General features: G+C 44.8%; 1 protein-coding gene across 4 annotated transcripts in view; it reads left to right on the top strand.

The window, feature by feature from the left end:
- Positions 1-20,436, top strand: part of fat1a (FAT atypical cadherin 1a) — a gene marked incomplete at its 5' end in the record, with an annotated part of 91,748 nt that overhangs the window by 45,813 nt on the left and 25,499 nt on the right. For all 4 annotated transcript variants that reach the window (XM_083656195.1, XM_083656194.1, XM_083656193.1 and 1 more), the window contains 7 exons: positions 169-385; positions 1,771-1,910; positions 12,005-12,280; positions 13,092-13,302; positions 14,031-18,104; positions 18,821-19,017; positions 19,241-19,394. In XM_083656195.1, coding sequence (XP_083512321.1) covers positions 169-385; positions 1,771-1,910; positions 12,005-12,280; positions 13,092-13,302; positions 14,031-18,104; positions 18,821-19,017; positions 19,241-19,394 — 5,269 coding nt within the window. The remainder of the gene's footprint in view (positions 1-168; positions 386-1,770; positions 1,911-12,004; positions 12,281-13,091; positions 13,303-14,030; positions 18,105-18,820; positions 19,018-19,240; positions 19,395-20,436) is intronic.

The following is a 20,436-nucleotide window of genomic DNA, read 5'->3' as shown; positions in this document are numbered from 1 at the left end:
TGTTGTATTTACCATTGACGAGATTAAGGTAGATGTTCAGCCAGAGAGCTGAGAGCTCATTTAAATAAACTGCTAATTATTTCACAGCCATAAGTGTGCGTGGGCCGTGGGACTGAGGGAATCATGTGTAACACGGTCTTTGGTGCTCCGTGTGTCTCTCTCTCTCAGATTAAAGCCGTGGACAACGGCCGTCCTCAGAAGTCCTCCACTTGCCGTCTGCATATCGAGTGGATTCCCAAACCGGAGGTGCCAGCAGACGCGGCTCCTCTGCTCTTCGAGGAGCCCCCCTTCTCCTTCTCCGTCATGGAAAGTGACCCCGTGGCGCACATGGTGGGCGTCATCGCCACCGAGTCCTCTGATGTCCCCGTGTGGTTTGAAATCACAGGTATTGCTTCCTTCCTTCATGTGCATCCCAGTCATTTCCTCCTTGCATGCATGGGGATATTCTGTCAAAGAAATGTTGTATAGGCGGCATCAGGGCTCATCAGGGCTAACACTGATGAGTTTTGTGCGTGTGTGTGAGTGCGCCGGGATAGGTATTTCCTCACTAATTGAACTCAAAACTAGCAACTGTCTTTTTCAAAAGTGTGTGAACTTAATTCTTCTCTTCTTGAATGTGTTTGGTTTAACCTCACAGATGAATAATGAACGCGTGATCTGCCTCTCTCCCTCCCACCCTCTCTTTCCTTCCTCTAATCAATTTCTGACTGACACTGATCTCTTTTCTTCTCTCCTTTTTCTCTGCTACTCTTCCGTCTTTTCCTCTGGAATGTTCTGTTTGGTTGGATTTTTGCAAGACGGCATAGAGGATACTCAGATGTTTTACATCCTTCAGATGACTTGTGACCACAACTGTACAGCAGAAGGTAGCTGCTGGGATCTCCTGTACTAAGAGATCGTCTTACATTGTCTGTTGCTGCTGCCTGTGACGTGTGGTTGAGTTGTGATATGCCATCTTGGATTGATGTTACGCCACATTATGATTTGTGTGTTCTTCTTTCAAATGTGACCTGATAAAAAATCTCCAGAGGTCATTTGACCAAGACAAACTCCTCCCCTCCCCTCCCCTCTATATGACTTACTGCTTGTTTTTATATGCACAGTTGTGTGTTGTGTTGTAGCCTTGTGTGGTGAATTTTAGTATATCGTATATTGCGTTGAGTTTTCGTTTTGCATGTAAAGGCTATTTTGTGGATATTGTTTACGTGAACAGCAAATCTATACCAACAGTTAATGACATCATCATTAGTAGGGATGCACCGATATGACAATTTTGGCCGATGCCGATAACCGATATTAACATTACTGTTATGGCCGATAGCCGATATTTACCGATATTGATATGATCTGTATAAAAACAAATTTCTATGATAATAACATTTTGTACATACTGAAAAACACGTGTAAACACTGTGAATTTGAAAAAGTAATGCATTTCTTTATTTCGAAAACATTTGGAAAGCCTCTAAATCATAGCTTTACCGTATTGTTTCCTGTCAATATTAAATTTTTGGCTGATACCGATAACCCATATTAACATTGCAACATCGGACCGATGCCGATATGTTAAAAAATGACTAACATCAGCCGATACTGATATTATTTGACGATATATCGTGCATCCCTAATCATTAGTGTATTAATATAGGAAAAAGTTGATGTTTGTTGTAGATCCTCCTCAGTGCCCCCGTTCAGTGTTGGCCCAGCTTGCTGTGTGCAGTTAAGCAGGTGATGACGTGTCACTAATCTCCTGTTTGTGGGGATCCACAGGTGGTAATTATGACAGCCGCTTTGACGTGGGCAAGGCCAGTGGAACCTTGATTGTGGCGCGGCCCCTGGACGCCGAGCAGAAATCAAATTACAACCTGACGGTGGAAGCCTCGGACGGGACACGGACTGTCAGCACCCAGGTAATTGAAACACTAATGAAACGGTCGGAAGCTGATGAGGGAGTTGTCATGCTTCTGTTTCTCCTCATGGGTAATATATGGCAGAAGGGGCGGCAACAAATCATGAGCAAAGCACAGATGTACAAAACTGACCGGTGAATGTTCTTCTCGCGGTGACCCGGAAGTCCACAGTGCATCAAGATGAGTTCTCATTACATGTCCACTGTTTGACTGTCTGACCACATAATGCATCTGTTGCTTGGAAAAAATGGAGGCAAGTAACACGTCAGTTGAAATTAAACTATAAGATCAAATATGTAGGGGAAGTATTAGTTTAAATGAAACTTAATATAGTTGATTTTAAACTAATACTTTCCCTTCATATTATGATATATGATATTATGGTAAAATATGTAGGGGAAGTATTAAGATGATAGTTGCTGTTGCATTTCCATTTAGTCCAATGCTCTCTCCAGCTCCGTGGATCAGCTTGGTAGATCTGAAGACAGATTTGAATTTGAATTAATTCTTAAGCTTAAGGTACATCTTCGGCGAGCTATAAAAACATTCTACAGCGTGCTCTCTTGTGCTTTCAATTCCGTTTGCAGGGGGGGTGAATTTGCTTTGATTGAGACTGGTTTTTGAACCAGGCTTCAAACCGTGTTATTAGCAGTCAGCAGCGATCCTCCTCTTCTGTTCTCTGCCATCTTAGAGCAGTTAGAATACCTTTTTTTTTCCCCTTTGGCAGCGAGCTCCATGCAGGAATCTTCCATTGTCTCATCCTCAAGGCAGGGCGAGAGGCGGCCTGGTGCCGTCTAGCCACAGCTCTTTTTAAAGTGTGCATTCTTTAGTCCCCACACCCACACCCATACCCACCCCCTCCCATGTGCCTTCTCTCTGAACCTCTCTGAGCCTTCTCCTTTCCTTTCCCATTGAGACACAGAATACTCCACTCTTTTCCGAGTGGTGAGCTTAATAGCATAAACCAAATGACACGCATATACAGTACATGTACAGTGCAAGCATATCCGATATACTTTTATGCAGGAGAAATACGATGCCTTTTATTTCCAGTAAAGCAAGCTGCTCTGTCACATGGTATGTGCAGCTTTTCTTTCACCATTTTGATCAAAGAGCATTGCGTAAGAACTTCACTCGAGATATGCTCGACTCAAAACCAGTTCAATACTTACAATATGTATCATATAGGACCGATAGCAGGGATGAACTGCAGTGATAAAAGCTTTTATGCAAATGTAGGTTGTCTTTGGTTTTGGTTCAGATTGTCATGTATTGTCCATGAGCTTCTTTTGAACTTCTAATACATCTGCTCGGTAATCCCTATCTGTAATGGTAGCCTGGGTCATATGGGATGCCATTATTCAAAACATTTTGTCCTTTGTCCTCAAAGGGCTTCAGAGAACTATTGCTGGAGATTAATCGATTTGTTGTCACTGCCTATGAATAAGGCCTTTCATCATTGTGTTGCTGTGTTCCACTGAGCCTTGGCTGAAGCTCCGCCTTCATTGGCATTTTACAGGAAGCAGTGCATCCTCAGTGCAGTGGAGAACCTTCAAAACGCTCACAGTGTACCTATTGAGCAGTGCATCCTCAGTGCAGTGGAGAACCTTCAAAACACTCACAGTGTACCTATTGAGCAGTGCGTCCTCAGTGCAGTGGAGAACCTTCAAAACGCTCACAGTGTACCTATTGAGCAGTGCATCCTCAGTGCAGTGGAGAACCTTCAAAACACTCACAGTGTACCTATTGAGCAGTGCATCCTCAGTGCAGTGGAGAACCTTCAAAACACTCACAGTGTACCTATTGAGCAGTGCGTCCTCAGTGCAGTGGAGAACCTTCAAAACACTCACAGTGTACCTATTGAGCAGTGCGTCCTCAGTGCAGTGGAGAACCTTCAAAACACTCACAGTGTACCTATTGAGCAGTGCATCCTCAGTGCAGTGGAGAACCTTCAAAACACCCACAGTGTACCTATTGAGCAGTGCGTCCTCAGTGCAGTGGAGAACCTTCAAAACACTCACAGTGTACCTATTGAGCAGTGCGTCCTCAGTGCAGTGGAGAACCTTCAAAATGCTCACAGTGTACCTATTGAGCAGTGCGTCCTCAGTGCAGTGGAGAACCTTCAAAACACTCACAGTGTACCTATTGAGCAGTGCATCCTCGGTGCAGTGGAGAACCTTCAAAACACTCACAGTGTACCTATTGAGCAGTGCATCCTCAGTGCAGTGGAGAACCTTCAAAACACTCACATTGTACCTATTGAGCAGTGCGTCCTCAGTAGGGGTGGGGGAAAAAATCGATTCACCTAAGTATCGCGATTTTTAATGTCACGATTTTTTGGATCGATCTTTTATTCCAGAATCGATAATCGCAAATTAAAAAAAAAAAAAAAAAAAAAAAAAAAATTTTTTTTTTTTTTTTTTTTTTTGGGTGCTTGCAGTCAGGCCACTCACTGAACAGCAGGCCAGGCGCCGCCTACTGGTTTACTAGTGGTTTTATTACTTTATTAGTTAGTCTGAAGTAATAATTACACTTCAGGGTTAAAGTGGGTGCATCTCATTGTAAAATTGGACCCAAATCTGGCTTCAAACGGCCCAAATTTCACGCGCGTTGGCCCATATCGGCCTGGCCTGCTTGGTATCTAATGCCCGGCCTGAATTATGATCCCAGTCCGCCCCTGTTTTTAACTATATCGCCCAGCCCTACTCATGATATATAATATACAGTCTCTAGTGTATGATTCAACTTTTCCCATGTTCTAATCTAGTGTAAAAAAGCAAACAAACTGAAAAAATAAAAGAAAAAAATAAACAAAAATCGCAATAAATCGTAATATCGAATCGCAATAATCGTAGAATCGCAATAATCGTGAATCGCAATATATATCGAATCGGCACCAAAGTATCGTGATAGTATCGAATCGGGAGATAAGTGAATCGGCACAGCCCTAGTCCTCAGTGCAGTGGAGAACCTTCAAAACACCCACAGTGTACCTATTGAGCAGTGCGTCCTCAGTGCAGTGGAGAATGAGCAGTGCGTCCTCAGTGCAGTGGAGAACCTTCAAAACACTCACAGTGTACCTATTGTTGGAGCCACCATCCCTTCTCTCCACTATCTGCCGTGAGATGTTTCCCCGGCAACAGATTCATTCTTAAAAGCCTCTCAAGAGTAAGGCATGCAGTGGCATTTAAAGAAAATAAATTAATCATGTTCAAAGGTTAGCCTATTCAAAAAAGGTCTAAATATCAACATCTGCCATGTTTTTCCCCTCTGCATATTTTGACCACAGGAATTTATGTCCAGATGATGAAATAACACAATTAGCGATTGCATCGAAGCGGGTTCAAAGGCACACGCCATTTCTTTTATGTCCGTGCTCATTATCAGGAAGGCTTTTGTTGGGTCCCTTCAGTCATCACAGGAAATCAGTTACAGGCCCCTTGAAATATCCACATGTATCACCTTCCTGTGTGTGTGTGTGTGTGTGTGTGTGCGTGCGTGCGTGCGTGCGTGCGTGCGTGCGTGCGTGCGTGCGTGCGCCTTTATGTGCATCGTCTAACTGCATTTTCAGTGTTCATACATGCATGTTTATGGCACGTTTGTAAACTTATGAGCAAATAGAGTAAAAGCCAGCCTATACACCTCCACCTCCAAAGGAGAGGAAACGATACACATTGACGTGGTTATCTGCTGGTAGCATTGAATACGTTTTTGGTTGTCCTATGTACTTGACCTCCCTTTTAGGAAATAACATTTTCCCACAAATCCAGAAGTCAAATATTTGAATTGCGTCAGACCTCTGACCTATCTTAAATCATTGGAGAGAGAGAGAGAGAGAGAGAGAGAGAGAGAGAGAATGATCATTCACAGATTCACACATGGAATTACTTCTCCTATTCCCCCCCCCCCCCCCCCCCCACCCCCATTCATTGCAAGCAGGCCACACGAGCAATGTTCAAACGGTGCGAAAGCCAAATATGTTTGATTGAAGGATTTTCAGCTTGTTTGGAATGCGTAGGCTAACACATTGGTTTGTTTAGAATTAGATTAACGGGGTTCTAATTGAATGGCTTAATTTCATCCGTTTACAACGGCGGAGCAGTGGGCTGTGCGTGAATGCCAGTGATAATAGCTCCAAGTGGTTGAGAGAAACGGATATTTCATCAGCCTTTGACTGATTTCAATCTGGTATCCTTGACAGGAAATAGGACCATCCCGAGCGTCCGGGTCACTGATTAGTTCACCTCTGACTACGTCGTTGAACAATGACAGTATGCGCTCAGGTAGCTGGTGCTTTCATTGAGCAGATGCTGTGCACCTCGTCATCTGTGAACGGTTAGGTCTTTAATCAGGATAGCGTATTTTTATTGCCCTAAAGGCTGACCAGTGGAGGAAAAGTTTTGATTTGTTTCCCCAAGCCAGGCTGAGATTGATTTAGAACACACAGATTGTCCCTGTGCCATATATGCAAAGAACTGATTTTTCTTTATTTTTTTTTTGGTGGGTGGGGTGCTGGGGGTATGCTGTTTATGTAAGACAAGTCACAGAATTTAATTGACAAGTCGATCTACCCAATCACACACACATACAGTGCACCAATCACACACATACAGTGCACCTCGTGAAAGCTCAAACTTGGACTTACAGTATCTATTCTTCAAATCAAAGTCATGTGGAAGCTGTGCTGCCAGACGGGGCTGGCCTATTTTCTCTCTCTCTCTTTGGAATGTTTTTTTTCTTTTTGTTTTCTCTCTCTCTCCTTCTCTCCCTCATTTTCTTTCTTTCTGAATTCCCCCCTCTCCATTTTCCAAAAAGCTCCACACATTTTCTGGCCAGGCATGTGAGGATTATGATGATTCTGTTTGGGTAGAATCAAGCGCAAACAAGAACACTGGACCTGTGCGGGTAGTGGGTCTGTTAATCCCACTTGGGGAACATGTCCATGTACTGTACTTAGTGCCAGTGTCCTGCCTGTGCCCAGCGCCTGCCACCTGGCAGGGGGGGCATGCTTACCTACGCACGACACAGCACAGGGAGGGGAGGCGAGCGGGCACCGCCAACCCTCCCACGTGTCCCTGTTTTGGACAACACACAGAAAGGTGTTTCTTTAAACCAAATCCAACATTTTATTTTCAGCGTAAACCTGGTTTCCTTCTCCATCACCTGTGCTCTTTTCTAACCTTGCTTGCAAGATGGATAACCTCGCCAGATCAAAAGAGATTCTCTCGACGTAATCCGTCTTGTCATGCACAGGCAGTTAAGATGATTGGCCGAACCATGGCCGGCTCGACGAATCAGCGGCAGCCTTAGGCGGGCTTAGGCTCGTCTGGGCAAGTAGTGGGTACATGGTCTTTGTAGTTCTTTTCATTCATCAACATGGCTGCCGCCGCGGAAGTGACAGGCAGTCTGAATGAAATTGAATGTAACGTTCCCAATTCCCATGTATTAAATTCTAAAAAACGACCCTCAACATTTGGGAAGGCTAAGCCACACAACTAGTTCGTTATAATCTAACATCATGCTTCGAAGGCGACTTTACGACGATGAGGACGGTGAGGACTCAATCAATGATAGACTACCAGTCGCAAACGTGACGTCAGAGGCATGGCGATCTGATTGGTTGAAGTTAACACGCACCAGTGGTGATAGACAGATGGGTCATCCAATCACCTGCCAAGTAGCTTGGAAAAAGTGCCCGCCTCCGTCAGCGGGTCGGGTTACTGCATTCCCAGATCGACTACGTTTATTGAAACGTAATGTGGAGATAAACCATCCATCTGGCAGCGTCAGGTTAGCTCTTTTCAACCTCAGCGACAAAAATAAAATCAAGAAAGCTATTTTGCCAACGCTTACTCATTGTCCAGTATGGCTTACCTTGCTGCGACTGTTGGTGCCGTCAGTGTGGGGCTTACTCATGTCCAGTATGGCTTTCTTACCTTGCTGTGACTGTTGGTGCCGTCAGTGTGGGGCTCTTCGTCTGTGGGTGGTCTATGGAAACACAGTCGGCCATTCTTTTGGTCTGCCTTCCATAGGAGCGTTGTAACTCCATGAAGGCGTCTCTGAAGGATCAGCTGATGCAGGCAAGGGGTGCAGCATTCCAGCATGGGCACCTCATAGCCAGGAGCCGGGCCAGCGAGCGAGGCGGGCTCGGCACGCAGCCCGGACTCCCTTCCCCCAGCTCCACTTCCATGACATCCTCCCTTTGGCCCTACAGGAGTACCTCACGCTGTTCTGCCCACAATCTGTTCCTGCCCTCCTGTTCCTCATCTAATATCAGTCCAAATAACAATGACTTTCTCTCTGTCTCTGTCTCTCACTTTCTTTCCCTGGCTAACTTATACATCAAACTCATACTCCACACAATGTCCTGCCCTCTGTAAAAGCTAACGGGTCTCCTCGCAGACTCGTGTATTTTGTTCTCAGTCACCTCTTTTCTTGATTTCTTGAATTTTGACCATCTCCCTTAGCCTTCCCTTTAGTTTCTGTTTCTCTCCGTCTCTCTCGCCCTTCCCTCTCTCATGTCACCCTCCCAGCATGTTTCCCTTCAGTCTCTCCATAGCCGTTTTCACACATGCGCTTTTTACCGGTAAATGACCGGAAAGCGGTCTAATGCCATCATGTGTGAAAGTTGTTTTCCGGTATAAGCGCGACCCCGTCATCGCGGACATTTCACCAGTTTGTAGGTTGTCAGAAGAGCGGTATGTGGCTGCTTCATGTGTGGCCGTGCTCCCCCCCCCCTTCCCCTCTCTGCTCGCACTCTGGCCAGAGTCCTTCAGTCCAGCCCGACAGGGACACAGACAGCGAAAATGGCAGCGGCTTGAGTCTTGCAAGCCGCCCAACGCTTGTTGAGAAAGCAAATGCACAATGCGAAATGTGGAAGTATTTTGCTTACGTTGCTGACAGCGAAGGCAAGCCCCCCGGACACATCAAATGAAGCAAGTCTATAAAAAGTGCTTCAACGCGACGCAGGTGAACGGATAAACATCGAACCAGACAGGCTATTTCTCTCCGACAGGGATCCCTACTTCTTCAAAGATTTCAGTTCAAAGACTGGTTAGCGAATGTGAAGGATACAACATACATGCCCTCTTAAGTCAAACGAGTGTGATTTATTGTGTGACAAGCAAACTTATTTCACCATCTGAGTTTTGCCGACCCCCAAAATAAGGAGGATTCCCCATCCAAGTGCACACGTCACTCCCCACCCGCTCTGCAGTGCCCCCCCCCCTCAAATACAGGCAATTTCGCTGCTATATTCACACATGTGAGCCCTCAAGTGTGAAGGGAAATTCCGGGAAATGGCCGATATTGATTTACAGGCAATGTTCCTGTAGGCATGTGTGAAAACGGCTCAACTGTCACGTCTGTGTGTCTCAGTCCTGATCTGGTTGGTTCCTCCCCGGTCCTTCCCAGAGGAACGTCTCTACAAAGACTACAGACTCTTTTCTTCTGCACCAGCGTCTCTCCTGTAGTCAGGCATGATCTTGCTTCGTTGTGATGTTTGGGGGCAAAGTTCCTTTGAAGTGCTGTAGACTCTAGAGCCTCGTTGCAAAGGGGGCGGTGTGTTTGTGTGTGCACATGGGGTGTGGAGGCGGGGGCAGAGTATCCTTTTGTGTGCTTTCTAAACCACATGAAACTGTACATTGTGGATGGTTGTGGATACATTGTGGATGGTTGTGGATACATTGTGGATGGTTGTGGATACATTGTGGATGGTTGTGGATGCTAGTGGCCAGGTTCCACCCAGGTTCTGCTTCTTGACAGCATGATCACAGCTCTTGCCACCTTGTGAATGGCTCACTTTACATAAGGCATGTTATCTGAAGCTGGCCAGATTGAGACACATTGGCCAGCCTCTTTGTGTGTGTGGAAGTGCATGCTTTTGTGTCTATTTGTGCCCATTTGTGCATGTGTGTGTGTGTGTGTGTGCGTGCGTGCGTGCGTGCGTGTGTGCGTGCGTGTGTGTGTGTGTGTGTGTGTGTGTGCGTGTGTGTGAAGGGGGATTGTATGGCCTCAGGGACCCTGTGCTATATGTCTGGCAGGACATAAGAAGAGATGGCTGGAATGAGGTACATTGTGGAGGGTATCCTCAACACATTCCACGGGCCTGCATTCACACACCTCTTCAGGCTTCACATTACACCAGATCTCTTAACATACATTAGGGCTTCTTGATTAGCGATGGCGTTGCGTGGCTCACGACGTGTCACATGACTAGTGGCAAACTGCCAGCTTCTAACCCGACAGATAGCTTAGCGTGTAGTCCTAACCCCCCTGCAAGAAGGCATCTGTGAGCCTGACTAGCTTTGCCAACATCACAGTGCACAACAGATTGTAAATGTTATCAGCCCTGTCGGGTCGAGTCTATATTTGTCTCTGAAATAGGCTAACAGCGCCGGACAAACAGACAGAAACGGGTGTGATATCTGAAGGGATTTGATGAACACTGGTCAGCTGGTCAACTCTTTCTTGACTAGGGAATTTTACCAATAAGGCCAAAAACCCAGTGCCATGGATGCCCCGGAGAGTGGCTGTTATGCCCCTTCTACCCACACGGCCAGTTTGGCATGCCCTGTTTGCCCTGTTCTGAACTGGCCGTTGTGCCCTTAAAATAAAGTTGCATATTCACTTTGCAGCCTGAGCCATCTTACTGTACAGTGTGCGGTATCACACTGCAGCACTTCATTCTCTCTATCAGGTCTTTTATTTGATCAACGAGAAATGACTGATTTTAATAACCCTTGGTGTTGGCCTTGGTGCCCTACCTTTTGGCCGCGATGCCCCAACAAATATGTATTTATCGAAGGCCAAAGTGACCTTGCCCCAAAAAATGACTTAATTCTAGGCCTTAGCTCCCTTCACTATTGCAGCCTATGCTTTGTCTATCCCCCTGTAGGACATCGCCCCCTGGTGTCTGGTATGCAGGTGTCTAATCTGAGCTGATCCTTTTGTTCCCCATGTTTGGCCATGGTAGAAGCCCCTCACCGGTCTGGGAAGCAGAGATGGCATTCCAGCAGCGCTCCATAATCCTCTGTCGGAAATCCACTAGACAAGTGGCTGGTGTTGATAAAACATGCCCCCAGTGGAATTTTACAGTTTGGGGACGTTAGATTCATTGTTGTGTGTGTGCGTGTGTGTGTGTGTGTGTGTGTGGTGGTTGGGGGGGGGGGGGGGGGGGGGTTGAGTTGCAGTGAGTGCAGTTTTTGCTCACCTTTTTGCTGTCCAAGGCAAGAGACACATATCCCATGAAAATTGTGCCGTGGATTTACTGTAGAGTCTGAGTGGTCCAGTTGTATTTCTCTTAAAATGCGTGTCTTATTGAAGTGTTTGTGAATACATTAGCAGTATATTCCATCAGCAATGCCCTAAAACTCAAACATGATGCATAATTATCCCAGTAACAAATGACTTTTTCTGAACTATTATTACATTAGTTGATGTTTTGAAGCGTGTATCCATTGAATAGCCCTTTTCACTTTTCACATTTCACAGCTTACTGTCCTGTTTATCAAACACATTTGTAATTGAATCATCTACTCTTTCACAGTCATTACGTAGCTCTCATTTCGTCTGGATGCATTAGGGGCATCCAGTATTGATTTCTTGCTTTCGTTTGTTCGCAGTGGCAAGTGACCATGTGGTTAAAATATTGCTTTTTGCCATTATATGTATTGATCTGCTCTATATCTGCACAGCACTGCGTATTACTGAAGAGTGTTGGAGAAGTGGCGTGGAAACTTTAGAGCGAGTGGCTTTTTGAGGGAGGTCCATAAAGATAAAAGGATAATTCGCTCGTCTTTTTTTGCAATTCGATGCTTTGCTGCGGGTTTAATGTGATTGACTCTTGATCTCTTTGCAACATATGGATTTACTTTCCATTGATTCCCTCTCCTGTTAAAACATTTTGTCATTAAGAAAGACTCACTACTAGCCCACATTTGTATGCATGGTCCTTTAGGATTACCCGCTGCATGCTTTTATGAAAGAAATATTCACAGGTACCCCGTAACATAAGATTTTGTTTGACTGATTAAACCATCCAATTATCCCATTATCGACACCGTATATATCATTTCCTTTTATGACCCTGATAGGTGCTTATCCGTGTGATCGACACCAACAACCACCGGCCACAGTTCTCCCAGCCCAGGTACGAGGTGAACGTTCCAGAAGACACCCCGGCCGAGACGGAAGTCCTGCAGGTCCGCGCTGTTGACGAAGACGAGAAGAACAAGCTGACCTTCACACTCTTGAGCAGCACCGATCCATTCAGCCTGAGGAAGTTCCGCCTAGACCCGGGAACAGGTGCTCTGTACACAGCTGAGAGGCTGGACCATGAGACCATGCATCGCCACATCCTCACTGTCATGGTATGGATCAGTGATGATATGCTCGGTGATGACAGGTTGTATTTGCATGGAGCTTTAGTTTGACTGGTATTCTCCGTAGGATTTGAATGAATTTGATTTGAATTATTACTACTAGTTACAGGACTCTTTTTCATCAGCTTGTACTGTGCGCGAGCCACAAAATCTCCCATTTATCTTGACAAAGCTATAAGATCATTGTTTCATTCAATAAGTGATTTGTTTAAAGTGGCTTTTATTGGATATTCTTTAAATTTATAATTTCCCATTAAGGAAATGAGAAATTTAAAGAATGTAATCCCAAACAGGATCAAATTAAAGCATTAATCATATGTTTTATTTTTTATTTATCTATTTGCACACAGTAAAAATCAAGAACAGAAAGAAAGATACAAGATACAAGCGTATGAAAATATTATATATCACTATGGCTTACAGTGTTTTGTCACAGTGATGAGCACTTTTTGCAAGCAACACAAGCAAGCAAGCAAGCAAACATTTGACACATTTTAAGCCAATAAAATATGTGGGCATCATTATGCATTAATTAATCATTCCCTTTTAGAACCCATTTGTCATTTGTGACCAGTTATATCGTGCTCATCAGGAACCACTCCTGTCCGAATTCATTGTTTAATTGGTGTCTTGGTTGGGAAATTAAGCATCCATTGAGTTATGTTGAGTTTACTTTTCAAAGTGTGAACAGTTTGTTGTATTATGTTAGTTCTAAAATGCACTTTTCTGTCTCCCTCCCTGTTTGTCTTCCACCACTCTCTTCCTCTGCTTCTCTCCTTTCCAATTGACTCTCTCCTAGGTGCGAGACCAGGACATCCCAGTCAAGAGGAACCTGGTTCGTGTTATTGTCAATATCGAGGACACCAACGACAATGCTCCCTGGTTCATAGGCTCACCTTACTCTGGCCGCGTGTTTGAGTCTGCTGCCATAGGCTCAGCTGTGCTCCAGGTCACAGCTCTGGACAAGGACCAGGGCCAGAATGCAGAGATTGTCTACAGTATTGAATCAGGTAAATGCCACCCAAGGCGCTGTGTCACTCATTCTTAACAGCTATAATTTCCCTAGCACTGTCGGTGAAATATTCATAGCAAGTGCTTTCATTGTAAAATAATGCAAATCAAATCAGCTTGTGAAAAATGTATGAGTCATCTTGAGTTCTGCTGCCCACTGGGTCTTGATCATGAATGGCATACTTTACAAAGAGTAGGAGTAATGTTGAGAACTTTGTCAGTCAGAGGATCTGCAAATACGTGGGAGGCTAGCTGATCCCCCTAACAATTTCCCACCATTGTTTTCACTGCCAATAAGCCGTGTTATGGAAGGCAGATATATGCAGCTATTAGCTGGGCCCTTTGTTTCAAGACATACATATTTCACATTGTTGAGATGACTCAAGGTAATTGAATTATAACTTGCTTTGCTGTGAGCCAAATTGAAGGCATGGGATGACTGGCTTGGAATAATGAGCAGCACTGCTGATTATCTAATGCGCTGAAGGGGTAAAAAAAATATATATATATATATTTACCTTAAATCCGACTTGAATATACACCGTTTTTACAAATCCTTATCAATTGCCACCGCTTTCTCAGAAAGAAATATGACTGAAAGAGTGGTGTCCTTACCTTATAGCTTTGCTATGCATTAATTGTGAGGCACATATTGCAGATTGAAAATCACTTTCAAAGCAACCACAAAAATAAATATTTATTGCTTATTTTCTTATTTTTCCAACAGGAAATGTTGCAAACTCATTTGCAATTGATCCTGTCCTGGGGACAATTACAGTAGCCAAAGAACTTGATCGAAGAAGCAAGAACCTATTTGAACTCACTATAAAGGCGTCTGATAAAGGAATATCTCCAATGTCAACTACAGCCACTGTACACATTGTGGTAACAGTTTCTGACAATGCAGCGCCCAGGTTCACTGAAAAGGAGTTTTCTGCAGAGGTCAGCGAATCAGCCCATCCTGGAACTTTCGTGAGCTTGATCACAGCCATCAGCCAATCGTCTCTTTTCTATCAGATAAAAGGTGGCAATATCAACAGCGCATTTGACATAAACCCAAACTCTGGAGTGGTTGTGACCCAGAGAGCTTTGGACTATGAGACCACCGCTGAATACAAGCTTATCATACAAGGCACTAACATGGCTGGTCTGGCCAGCAACACAACACTGCTGATTCATATAAAGGATGAGAACGATAATGCCCCCATCTTTCTCCAGAGAGAGTTCATAGGCATGATCAGTGAGTCCGCCTCCATCAACAGTGTTGTTTTGACCCATGAGAACAAACCCTTGGTCATCCGTGCCTCTGATGCTGATTGTGACCGCAACGCCATGCTGATCTATCAGATTGTGGAACCATTTGCTCATAACTATTTTGCCATTGACTCCAGCACAGGAGCTATTCGATCCACAACGGCATTGGATTATGAACAGAGGAGTAGTTTCCACTTCACAGTCCAGGTCCATGACCTTGGAATGCCACGCCTGTTTGCTGAGATGGCAGCCAATGTGACCGTTGAAGTCATTGATGTCAATGACTGCTCGCCACTTTTCAGCCAGGAACTGTATGAGACAACTGTGATAGTGCCAACATACAAAGGTGTACAGGTCATCAAAGTCAATGCTACAGATGAAGACTCTGGGCCAAACTCCAAACTCCTTTTCTCCATCTCTGAGGGTAACATTGGGGATAAATTCAAAATGGATCCGATCAACGGCATAATCTCCATTCAGAATGTCACACAATTGAGAAGCAGGTACGAACTGAAAGTTAGGGTTTCAGATGGAAGATTTGCCAACATTGCCACAGTGAAGATAAATGTAAAGGAAAACAAGGAGAGCAGGCTGAAGTTCACCAGGGAGTCCTACAGAGCCTATGTTCCAGAGAACTCATCTGAGAAGAAAACACTAGCAGTCATTGCTGCTGTTGGGAACCAGGTGAATGAGCCCTTGTTTTACAAAATTCTGAACCCTGACAAGAGGTTTGAAATCAGCCGCACCTCTGGAGTAGTCTCCACCACTGGAATTCCATTTGATCGCGAGGCACAGGACACATTTGATATTGTTGTTGAGGTCACCAGAGAGGACCAACGTGAAGAGGGGGCCCATGTTCTGGTAACTATGACAGTGGGAGATGTGAATGACAACAAACCCATGTTTGTGAACCTTCCCTATCATGCCCTGGTCCAAATGGATGCCGAGGAAGGCCAGGTCATCCGACAGGTCACAGCAGTGGACAAAGACATGGGTCTGAATGCAGATATCTACTATCACCTGAAGGACCACCAGGAGCACTTCCAAATCAGCTCTTCTGGCGATATTTCACTCAAAAAGAAGTTTGAGAAAGAGTCACTTAACACAGACTTTGTAGTCACTGTTGTAGCCCAAGATAGTGGGGACCCAGCACTCTCGGCGGAAGTACAAGTGCCCATAACGGTGGTGAACAAAGCAATGCCTGTGTTTGAGAAGCCTTTCTATAGTATTGAAATCCCGGAAAACATCCAGTTACACACACCTGTGGTTCATGTTCAGGCCAATGACTCAGAAGGCCCTCGTATAGTGTACACCATCTCTGAGGGAGACCCCTTAAAACAGTTTTCAATTGATTTTAACACAGGTGTTATACATGTGATTCAACGTCTAGACTTCGAGGCACATCCTGCCTATAAGTTAAGTGTAAGAGCCACGGACTCTCTAACTGGAGCACACTCTGAAGTGTTTGTTGACATCATACTGGAAGATGTGAATGATAACGCTCCTATGTTCCTCTCAAAGACCTACAACACCAGTATTTCTGAGGCCTGTGTCATTGGCACACCAGTCTTGCAAGTTGGTGCCCAAGATTTTGATACCGGTAACAACAAAGAAGTCTTCTTTCTGTTGGTTGAGGAAAAGGAGAGGAGTTCAGATTACTTCAGCATTGACCGAGACACAGGCATAATCTGGACAGCTCAAGAGCTTGATCACGAAGAAACCCAGCAACATCATTTGCGGGTTCGTGTTGTGGATAGTGGCGTTCCAGCCCTCTCGAGTGATGTCACTGTGACGATTGACGTTACTGACCTGAATGACAATGCTCCGATATTTACACAGAATGTGTACGAAACAACGGTCAGCGAGTTAGCCCCTCGTGGTCACTTCATCACGCAAGTCCATGCATCTGATGCCGACAGCTCAGATGAAGATAAGTTGGAGTTCTCCATCATGTCTGGCAATGAGGATCAGAACTTTGCCATGGACAAAAACACAGGCGCCATTGTCATTTCCAACCACCGAAGGCCACATATGCAGCCACTGTACAATCTCAATATATCAGTGTCAGATGGTGTATTCAGAAGCTCAGCCCTTGTCAACGTGACAGTCATCGGTGCCAACTTCCACAACCCCACCTTCCCTCAGGTGGACTACGTGGTAGAGCTTGTTGAGAACTCACCTGTTGGTACCTTGGTAGCAGAAGCAAAAGCAACAGATGATGATGAAGGCACTTATGGGGAGCTAACATACCGCATTGTCAATGACTTTGCAAAAGACAAGTTCTCAGTCAATGAAAATGGAGAGATCTTCTCACTAGAGAGCCTTGATCGTGAGAATTCCATTGAGAAAGTCATTCCTATTTCTCTCGTGGCAAAAGATGGTGGTGGAAAAGTAGGCTTTTGTATTATCAATGTCATTCTAACAGATGTCAATGACAATGCCCCACAATTCAGGGCCGTTGAGTACAAAGCCACTATCGCATCAGATGTGCCAAGAGGAACCTCTGTGGTCAAAATTGCTGCTTCAGACATGGATGAGGGAAGCAATGCTGACATAACATATGCAATCGAAGCAGATGTTGAAAATGTGGAGGAGAACTTTGAAATCCACCCCACCTCTGGGGTCATTGCTACTAAAGAGAGCCTCATTGGACTTGAAAATGAACTCTATGCATTCTTTGTGAGGGCAAAAGATGCTGGGAATCCATCTAAACATTCTGTTGTACAGGTTTATATTAGGATTGTCGCCCCAGAGGTACCAGTTCCCAAATTTGTTGAACCACATTACCGTTTCACAATTGCTGAAGACCTGCCCATTGGCACAGAGATTGATGTCATCCAGGCAGAGAGTGAACAGCCAGTGGTTTACAGCCTTGTGAAAGGTAACACTCCTGAGAGCAATGAGGATGAGGTTTTTGTTCTAGACAGAGACACCGGGGCCTTGAAGCTTGAGAAAAGCCTTGACCATGAGACTACCAAATGGTACCAGCTCACACTGCTAGCCCAGAGCAAACATGAGAACTTTGAGATAGTGGCGTCTGTACATGTAAACATCCAGGTGAAAGACCTTAATGACAACACGCCTGTCTTTGAGTCAGACCCTTACGAAGCCGTCATCGTGGAAAACCTTCCAAGTGGCACACCGTTGATTCAAGTCAAAGCCACTGACCAAGACTCTGGCACCAATGGCCAAGTAGTTTACAGCCTTGACCCCACGCAGACCTCACGGGAGATATCCGAGCTGTTTGCTATCAATAGTGAAACTGGATGGATGACCACCTTGAAAGAGCTGGACCGTGAGAAGATGAACAAATATACAGTTGCCATCCTAGCCACAGACCAAGGAGACAGAGTCCAGCATGTAACTGGCACCAAAGTGGAGGTAACCGTTGCTGATGTGAATGACAACCCACCACGCTTCACTGCAGAGATCTACAAGGGCACAGTTAGTGAGGATGACCCTCCACCTAGTGGGGTCATTGCTATCCTGAGCACCACGGACGCTGATTCGGAGGACATCAACAAACAAGTGAACTACTTCATCACAGGTGGGCATTTATTCTTTTACAAATCAGATCCTTAGCAGATCCCAGAAGAGTTTACTACCCACTCCTTTGTGTAACAGTTCGACAAACAGAGCTTATGGGGCATTAACCGTTTAGGCCACATATTATGACGATAATATCTCATCTTTGAAACATTACACAGTCCCGTTATCTGTTATCCGACTTTGAGTCATCGCCGAATCTGTCAAAGCTCAAGGCAAATATTTAGGTCATCATAATACCGAAATGTATAATTATCCAAATAACGCTTTGAAATTGACTAGGAAAAATACTTCCTCCGGTGCTAATTAGAAAGTGTGAATAACTTTGCCATGTCTAATATCCAGAGAAATCACAAAGCAGCTCTCTCACTAGTTGATTTACATTTTCTGTTGTTTCTTGCCGTGCAAAATCGCCTATGTAGCAAATACATTTGATTTAGAAATATACATTTGCAGTGTGAAGTCGTGATGCATCCTTGGTCTCTACTTGGTCTGTTGAGTAATTAGTAATAGCTGAGAGTGGAACGGAGAACAACATTTCAGTACAGCTTTGCTTTCCTTCTTTGTTTTTTCCAACTCAGGCTTCCTGCTTCTCATTGTACCGCGACTTGATACATCTTTATAAGCAGGGGGCATGTGTTGTTCATCATTCTAACAGCAGGGGGCGTGTGTTGTTCGTCATTCTAAAGTGGTATTTCTCCTTTTAACGCCAAACAGGAGGGGACCCACTAGGCCAATTTGCCATTGAGCACATCCAGAATGAGTGGAAGGTCTCTGTCAGGAAGCCCTTGGACCGTGAGGAAAAGGACAATTACCTCCTTAACATCACTGCCACCGATGGCATCTTTACTGCTAAAGCCATCGTGGAGGTCAAGGTTCTGGATGCTAATGACAACAGTCCTGTATGCGAAAAGGTATATCCAGTACGTTGCCTGCAGCCAGTTATAAAAAGAGTATTTATCCCCTAATGCGTTGTAATTTCAGACTGCATTGTTGATTACGTGCATTTATGGTATTAAGTAGTCAGTTTCCTATGCCTGCTATTCAACATTAATACCTTCTTTTTCTTCCCGTTATTCATCTTCATTTCTTGCCCTTCTCTACCTTCCTCTCATGCTCACTACATCCGACCCCCAGTCCTTATATAGCGAGAGCGTCCCAGAAGACTCCCCTGCCGGCAGGCTCATCCTGCAGGTCTCTGCCACTGATGCAGACATCCGCTCCAATGCCCAAATCTCCTATGAGCTCCAGGGAGCCGGAGCAGCGTTCTTCACTATCGACTCTGAAACAGGTGTGTGTATTTGTGTGTGTGTGCGTGTGTGTGTGTGTGTGTGTGTGTGTGTGTATGTGTGTGTGTGTGTGTGTGTGTGTGCGTATGTGTGTGTGTGTGTGTGTGCACGTGTGTATGTGTGTGTACGTATGTGTGTGTGTGTGTGTGTGTGTGTGTGTGTGTGTGTGTGTGTGTGCGCGCATATGTATGTGTGTGTGTGTGTGTGTGTGTGTGTGTGTGTGTGTGTGTGTGTGTGTGTGCACGTGTGTGTGTGCACGTGTGTATGTGTGTGTACGTATGTGTGTGTGTGTGTGTGTGTGTGTGTGTGTGCGCGCATATGTATGTGTGTGTGTATGTGTGTGTGCGTGTGTGTGTGTGTGTGTATGTGCGTGCGTGTGTATGTGTGTGCGTCTGTGTGTGTGTGTGTGTGTGTGTATGTGTGTGTGTGTGAGCATGCGCGTGTGTGGTAATGAGCATGTGGGCCAGTGCGCCTATGTATAAAGAAGAGCTGTATTGATTTGGTTCAGTGTTTTGTGGTCTGTGTGTAAGATCGTGCATGGCTGATCTAGAGTAGTTCTATATTTTAGAATGTGTGTAGTTATTATAGTTAGCTTTACTTTTTAGTGCCTTCAGTGTCTGTAGTCATGCATTCTGCACAATTTTGGATGAATCCCTCTGCAAAATATTAGTATTTTTCACTTGTGTGTATGTGTGTTGTTGTATGATCAGCTATGGAAGAGGCAAGAGACTTTCCTTGCACCCAGTTATTTACTTATTTATTTCTTTTTGGAACGGCCAAGAACATTTCCCTGCAGGGCTAGTGAAAGACCCTTAGTGGCACTAAAAGATAGGGCTGCAGACTTCAATTGAATTTATGACTATGCTATAGGCCTACTTCTTGCCTGGAAATCATTTCTTCTGGGAGATCCTCTAAAACCAGCCACTCTTAACTGGCTGCTAAAGTTTAAAAAAAATAACAATGCCAGTTAATCACCATGAACCCTTCTTGAGAATAATCAAAAGGGAAAAACATGAAAGAAAGAAAAAACAAAGCCAACATCAG

Source organism: Poromitra crassiceps (genome assembly GCF_964638095.1).
Source record: "Poromitra crassiceps genome assembly, chromosome: 19".
In the NCBI taxonomy this organism is placed as follows: Eukaryota; Metazoa; Chordata; class Actinopteri; order Beryciformes; family Melamphaidae; genus Poromitra; species Poromitra crassiceps.
This window is presented reverse-complemented; position numbering and strand designations above follow the sequence as displayed.